Source organism: Convolutriloba macropyga, chromosome 7, assembly GCF_964194025.1.
Source record: "Convolutriloba macropyga chromosome 7, txConMacr16.3, whole genome shotgun sequence".
Lineage (NCBI taxonomy): Eukaryota > Metazoa > Xenacoelomorpha > Acoela > Convolutidae > Convolutriloba > Convolutriloba macropyga.
Genome location: NC_134474.1, coordinates 67,309,662 through 67,316,813, shown reverse-complemented (window position 1 = coordinate 67,316,813; position 7,152 = coordinate 67,309,662). Strand labels below are relative to the sequence as shown.

Genomic DNA, 7,152 nt, shown 5'->3' with positions numbered 1-7,152 from the left:
GACTTAGATAGACAATATTTGATGTGGAGAGAACTTTATTACTGGTTTGAACTAGATATAATTAAAGTGGGAGGTTAAATATACTCTCTTGGCTGGTATTTTATGCGAAGTTTTTGAAAGGCTCTTTTAAAAACTGTTTCATGCTTTGCTGCTGCAACTATTTTCAATAGCTTCAATTGTTTTCAAAAATAAGCTTTTCGCTTTTGTTAAGAAGAGAAAAATTTCATTTAAAGTATGTCCTCATAAAATTGTTCTCAACATTTTTATTGCTTTTGAGAAAATGGAAAAATATATTCTCTTGTGTAAATCTGGTAATGTTATCTGCACTGGAACTTTTTCCATGGGCGTGGAAGTCATGTTGCGAACAGCCATTGACTAACTTTCATCTCATTACGCTCTTATTTCCTTATTTTAAACTCGCCAGTCCCCCGCTAATTAAGTTTTACAATCTGGTTAATTTTAACATGGAATTATTCCCTTTTATTATTACGCCCCTTCAACTCAGATTGGGGAAGTATTTTTTTCCCCTTTCTTTGATAAGGATAGCTTTTAATGCGATTGGTATGAAATAAGAGAGGGGAATTATGGTTTATTTTAGATAAGATGCAATTTTTATTAATGTTGCTGAGCTTTTTGAAATTAAATTTAAGACTAGTTGCTGTATGGTATTTGTGATGTCTGTTTAAATTTGAAGTAAGTAGGTAGGAAAGTAAGCCTAAATGAAAGCAATTGGTGCATTTTGTTTGATTCCCTTTTCTTGTCTAAATTGAGTTGGTGGTTGTGGTACCATGACGTATTTATAAGCACACAGCTAGGTAAAGTGAAGTGTTTTTTGGTAGTGTTGGTACCCTTCTGTAGTTGGGAAAAAAGAAAAAACGGGAGAAGAAATTTGTGATGGAATCAACCAATGGGTGAATTGGAACTAGTTTTTGGAGGATAATGACATTACTGCATCTTGTGTACTACTCAAGTTACAATAAATTTTATACTACTACTACTAGAACTGTTACTTTCTTATTTTTGCCATTTTGCCTTTTCTTTGTTACTTCTTTTTACCCGCTGCCACCTTGTTTAATAAAAATTTAATCTTCAAATTATGAAGCCGGAACCCTCGCGTTATCTTAACAAGCCGCGTTTCTTGTTGCCAATTATTGCTTTTGCTCTTTTAAGCACCACTTTTCCATCTCGCATTCTCGCAAATTCACTCTTGATTCGTAAGGGCGGGTCCTCGCTAGCATCATCCGCACATTTTGACCTCATTTTTGGTAATGAGCTTTTATTCGGGTCTCCATTTGCGGGGGGTTCCAGCAGCGGCGGTGGTGGGGGTGGGGTGCTGAGACAGAAGAGCATATTCAATCACAAATTGCCAACCCAAAACCTCCCTTCGGAATCCATAATGATAGACCATCGTCCCGCGACGATAGCGGTGGGGGAGCAGAACTCAAACAACACCTTCCTATCGGAGCAAATGGATTTCATAGACGTCCTTTTAATGTTCTTTTTCATATCTGGGGTAGTTATAAACTTGTTAGCGTTTTTCGTAGCTTTTATTATATTTTGGAACAACCCAATAGTTAAAAGTTATATTCTGAATATGATAGCTGCTGACTTGATGCTGCTCGTTACTGGATTTTACCTGAAATTCAAACGGATTTTCAAACTTCTTAGCGTCTCTTCATGTAAAATAGTTTTCACAACAGACGCGGCTATTTTGCATGTTTCTTGTTGGACTATAACTATCATAGCGTTTTATAGATACTGTAAATTATTTCCAATTCGGTTCTTTTCGACACCAATGAGCGATTGTTTTTCTAAAAGGTGGTTCGTAAATTTATCCCTATTATTTCTGTGGGTAGTACCATTTATCATAGCATCCCCAATGGCTTACTACTCAAACTTCGACACTGATCTTGTCAAGTGTGACTCTGAAATGCCGTACGACTTTCAAACATTTTACAACGTTCTGACATTCCTGACAAGTTACGTAGTTCCTGGACTGTTGGTCACGTTTTTATACTCGCGGATTATAAGCAAGACGAGATCGGCTATTTCGATGTCGGCTAACAGAACCACCAGCTCCTCGGAGGACTCAAGTAGTCACGTGAACATGATGCGGTTCCTGACGTATGTAGTGATGGCCTTTTGGCTGCTTCACTTCCCATTCTGGTGCTGCAACCTGTCGAGTACCTTCCAGCTGTACGAGTTCCCGAGGTCATTTCTGCACCTGTCAATCATAATGACGTACTTCAACGCAGCACTCAACCCCTTTCTGTACGCACTGTTGAGTGTCGACTGTGCAAGGTTAGTTTTCTATAGTTTTCATAAATTATTAAGCTGATGGAGAACGATACTTAAAGATAGATCGAGTACCGTAAAAAGACAGTGATTAGATTTGTATATGGTCCGAGGAAGTAATATATAAACAAAGAAATATATAAAATATTGAAGTTGGGTGAAAGCAATGTTTTTCAAAAAGAAGGTTCAGTCTACAATTTTTTGTTTTCGGTAGCTTGTGAAATTTGAAATAAGGATTGACTTCTTTTTTCTTAACAGATGATTCAAATATTACGAGATTTTGCAAGAATCTAGCAAGATTTGATTCCAGGCTGAATTATGAATCAACGTTCTATTGCATTTGAAATTCCGTTGCTCAATTTTTGAAGAAATTTTATGTTCATTTCACGGTAGAAAGTCTCGAGACCTCGAAATTAAAAATCATACGCTCACCCACTAGCAAATTTGCATAATGTAAACAGAAATCTTCATAATGTCGACAAAGTTAAAAAGGTAATACTGATCATACTCAGATTTTGACAACTGCTTGCAGAAATTGTTGGGTGCCCAAATTTGTGTATTGCAGTGCTCATCTTTGTTTTTGTTAGGTGTTCCTGTGCGTGTCTAACCGAATCCTTCCTCTGTGAACCTGTGAGGTGTCTCATGTTCCTCTTCTGTTCCTGCGATTCCAATTCCAACTCATCCACATCCTCACATACCCACCCACACCACAACCACCACCCCGATGTAGCCGAGCCGGACCAAGGTACACTAACCACCGATAAACAACCGGACCTACGCGGCAGCTTCGCCACAGCATGCCTCTGTTAAGCTTGATAATTGGTTGCAGCTTGATAAAAAAAAAGAAAAAAAAGTTGAGAGAACAGTTAAATGCAAATAATGCGTAAGACTGACAAAAACTGGCTTTGACAAAAACACTTTGTTCAACTTAGATTTTGATAGAAAAAATTATTTCCTGTTTATAGCTGTAAGCTGAGCGTAGCTATATTGCGGTGCTCTTGGGTTTTTTACAATTCAAAGAATTTGAATTGTATTGGGGCGCTGTCTTTTTTATAAGATCTGTTCACACATTTTCATGATTTTGAAAGTCAAATTGGAGTAGTGATTTTGGTCACGCCGAAACAGGAAGTGGAGCGAAAAAGCGAGTGGTTTTGCGGCGTGAAATTTTTTCGCTCCAAATTTAAAGTAGAGTGAGAAAACGGTGTTTGACCAAAATTTCGCTTTCTCGCTATTGGTTTTTTGTTCACATGCGGCGATTTCACTTTGATTTTACTTTTTTCAATTTTTTGGATCGGATTTTTTCTAAATGGTTTTTCCAGTCCATTCATAGTCCGTTTTAGGTCTAGTTTTTTAGTCAATGAAAATTCTTTGAATTGTCCGTCAGGACTTGTCCTGCTATGTTTTTTTGTTTCGTCGTCTGACGCTCTTTTTTCGTTTTACATTTGTTCACACCGCAAAGCTGAAAAAGTCAAATTTTCTGAATGACTTATTCTTCTCACTAACGGCATTTGCGCGCGTGACGTCAATTCTCACTCGCTTTGGCGAAAGATTTTAGGTTATTTGCGTGATTAGATTTTGATCATACATGACTGACCTCACTCAATAAAATGACTTTTGCACTTTAAAACTTAAGTTTAATTTGAATTTGTTTAAGGTCAAAGGAACTATGTGCAGTAAAGGTACCTAATAAGAGGCTTCTGTGGAATGAATTTTAACAAGCTTTATTAATTTATTGCTGAATGTTTTTTAGCCTAGTTTTTTGAGCGGCGTCAATTTTTTTTCAATTTAGATCTGTATCTGTTTCTATCTCTATTATATGGCACGCAGGTCTATTCTTTCGCAGCTATTCTGGCAATCTGCCGGCTATGTTTCAATTGTGATTACAAAACTGTTGGGCGCTTGCAGCCAGATCAATTTGATAATTTTTTCGACATTTTCCGGGAATTTTGAAGAAAATCTGATTTTGCTACATAATTGAAAAGAAATCATAACATAGCTATACCACTAATACTTGCTAGTTGCAATGTAAAACTTGGATGTTTCCCGTTTGCGACTCTCTCTACCCCCCTCACGCTTAATGGGTGTTTATTATCTGCAACCCCCGTGAGCATGTGATATATTAAAACATAAGTACTCGCTCTATGATGGCACGCGTTTGTAATTGTGGTCGCATAGCATGGGGTGTAAATTACGGAAAAGATTTCTAAAAACTCAGGAAAAGATCTGAAACTAAGGAAAAAATCTGAAACTAAGGAAAAGATCTGAAACTAAGGAAAATATCTGAAACTAAGGAAAAGAACTGTAACAAAGGAGGTACTTGTTGCGGAGTTCCTCTAATAGGTGGCGATCACGGAGGATACCCGATGACGTCACTCAGGACAAAGACGACCAAGACGAAGGATGGGAAAACAGCTGAGAAGAGCAAAGAGAGGAACAATCTTAACTACAACAACTGCTGTGGAGCTCCAACTCCAATAGCATATCAGGATCTCAACAGGAAAGCAGCCAAGAAATGAGAGCGTCAACCGACGATCCTTTGACATGCATTTTTACAAGCTCTAGTTATAAGGGGATCAAAATGTTGTACGAGGACTCAAGTCTTGAAAGATTGTCGAAATCTTGAACGATTGTTGCAAGACGATTCAAATCTGGCAAGATGATTGAAGTCTTTTTTTGCATGATCCTAACCTGATTTTTTTCATATGATCCTAACCTTGCAAGATGATTCAAATTTCACTTGATTAGTCAAATCTTACAAGTTATTGCAAGAATCTTAAAAGCTCTGATTCCTGGCAAAATTATGAATGAGTTTTCTAATGCTCTAAAAAACTAGAAAAGCTTCGAAAAGTACGGCATTTTGTCGCAACTCCAATCCATAGGAAAAACTTAGAGTACGTTCAGAAATTTTGAATTCCTTGATCTCTAATCATTGAAATCTTGTTACATTGGTTTAAAATCTGAAACTTTTTGAGATTTTTTGGTCGAGTATTTGGCAGAATTTGCAGGACAGTTCGTCCCATTGCCTGCCCCCTCCTAGTCTTTTTTTTCTAATTTATAAATTAGTTTATAAATTATTGATATTGTTACATGAACCGGAAAATTAATTCTTACCTTCTTTTTGGCCTCGAATTCATTTCAAGAGTCCTTTGGAAACTTCGCCAGGTATCAAGCAACATTTTAAAGTGAGTAAAAGAGTTTTTTTTACTCTTTATATTTGCTGTTATCTAACAATTTTTTTAAAATCCTGTGTCATATGTATTGAATTCTCGTTCTGAGTTCAATAACCAACCCTTTAACCAGACCTGAAAAATCTGTTCAAATTTTATGTTTGTTCAAGTTTGAGTGTTCACGATTTGTTTTTTTTGGCTCTTTTCTGTTATTGCCCCCCCCACCCCCCCCCCCCCCCCCACGTCCATTTGCACCCCCACTTATACATGTTATAGCATATTGGTTGCATTTCATACACTTACATATACAATTATATACAAACGGCATTTAAAATTTAATTATGCAGCGAAGTTTTGAAATTAAGACGTATACGGTAATTGATTTCGGATTGTATTTTAAACAAAGAGTTCTAAAATCTTTTTTCACGAGAATTGTTGCTGATAAAAATATAAATTTGTGCTAATATATTAAGAATAAAACTTTCGTGGTAGTTAATAGACTCGTGAAAGGGATAAGAAGGTTCCTTAATCAAAAGACCATGCTGAATACTGATATGAAGATCAGGAAAGGTACTAACTTGATGTGCAGATTGATACCAACAGTCTTTTCGTCAACATGGTCTCTCAGTCTGCTTAGCTTTGTTTCTTTTTACCAATGTTTTGCCAATATGATTTTAAGTTTCAATAGTTTTCGAACAAACATGTGTCGCTTTTCTTGTTTTCACTGCGATTGAATGATAAATAAATCAAGTTTTAGCTGTTGTTCCGGGATTTTCTCAGAGAATTGCTGCTGACGTTTTTTGTTGTGATGATTTTCAAATTCTGTTTTAGCCGACTTTGATGTTACATTTAACGTTATCTGTCGCGTGATTTCGCTGTGACAGTTGTGTCAGATCCTCGTCGAGTTGCTTTGAAATTGCGTCCTTAAAAATATTTTTCAACTGCGTTGTTATGATGTTTTTTCGGAGTTTCGTTATTTTCATTTTCACAAGTCACAACAATTTTTTTTTCAGAATGTACCTCGACGAAATCTATGTAGCTAGTCATTTTTGACAGTAATTATATCTTTTTGCTAGGTTTGTTTCATTTCCAATTTATTTTTTGATGATAAAATAAGACCTGATAAATTCTTAAGCGCTTCGTAGACTCATCCACCCGATCCTTATTAATTGGTCTACGTATACTTATGAAAAAGTTCTGTACCTCGATTGTCTTGTTAGTTGCGATCGAACGAAATTTGAAGCCATGTTTCTTGTCTCGTGTTTTTCAATGCAGAATTTTGACCTTTCTGTTTGCTCTAGAATATTTGATTGCTCTCAAAAGTTTGGAACAATTTTTTCACACTTATTTGTCGTTTTTAATGCAAATTTGTCGATTGACTGTTTTTGCGCTTTTGCTCTAGAGCATTCATTGGATTTCACTTGTTATATAGAAATGTTCTCAATGATATCTATGGTCTATATATATTTAATTGCCTGCGAATATTTGAAGCATTTATTGTAAACTTGTGTGATATTTTTCATGCATAATTTTTGCTTGTCAGTTTTGCTCTGTTGTTCTAGAACATTCTTGAATTTTATTTCTTGAGTGACCCCTTGTCTTTTCAGAAATTAAGTCTATTGCTAAAAACGAATGTAAGAGGAAAAGCCTAGGCCCGGAAAGCACTTAGTTAATGTTTTCGTCTGATTCC

The 7,152-nt window shown here is 36.2% G+C and overlaps 1 protein-coding gene across 1 annotated transcript; it reads left to right on the top strand.

The window, feature by feature from the left end:
• Positions 1–700: 700 nt before the first annotated feature.
• On the top strand, positions 701–4,812 carry LOC142342472 (uncharacterized). Its single transcript, XM_075393809.1, has 3 exons — positions 701–2,301; positions 2,883–3,040; positions 4,636–4,812. Exons 1-3 carry the CDS (start codon positions 1,097–1,099, stop codon positions 4,809–4,811), a joined length of 1,539 nt encoding a protein of 512 aa, XP_075249924.1. The 5' UTR covers positions 701–1,096; the 3' UTR covers position 4,812.
• The last annotated feature ends 2,340 nt before the right edge of the window (positions 4,813–7,152 follow it).

What these genes read in the sequence shown, in the direction of transcription:
- LOC142342472 (XM_075393809.1), top strand. Translation starts at nt 1,097, where the DNA reads ATGAAGCCGGAACCCTCGCGTTATCTTAACAAGCCGCGTTTCTTGTTG. An exon ending in TTGAGTGTCGACTGTGCAAG is followed by an intron (nt 2,302 to 2,882) that starts GTTAGTTTTCTA and finishes TGTTTTTGTTAG; the next exon opens with GTGTTCCTGTGCGTGTCTAA. An exon ending in TGTAGCCGAGCCGGACCAAG is followed by an intron (nt 3,041 to 4,635) that starts GTACACTAACCA and finishes TTCCTCTAATAG; the next exon opens with GTGGCGATCACGGAGGATAC.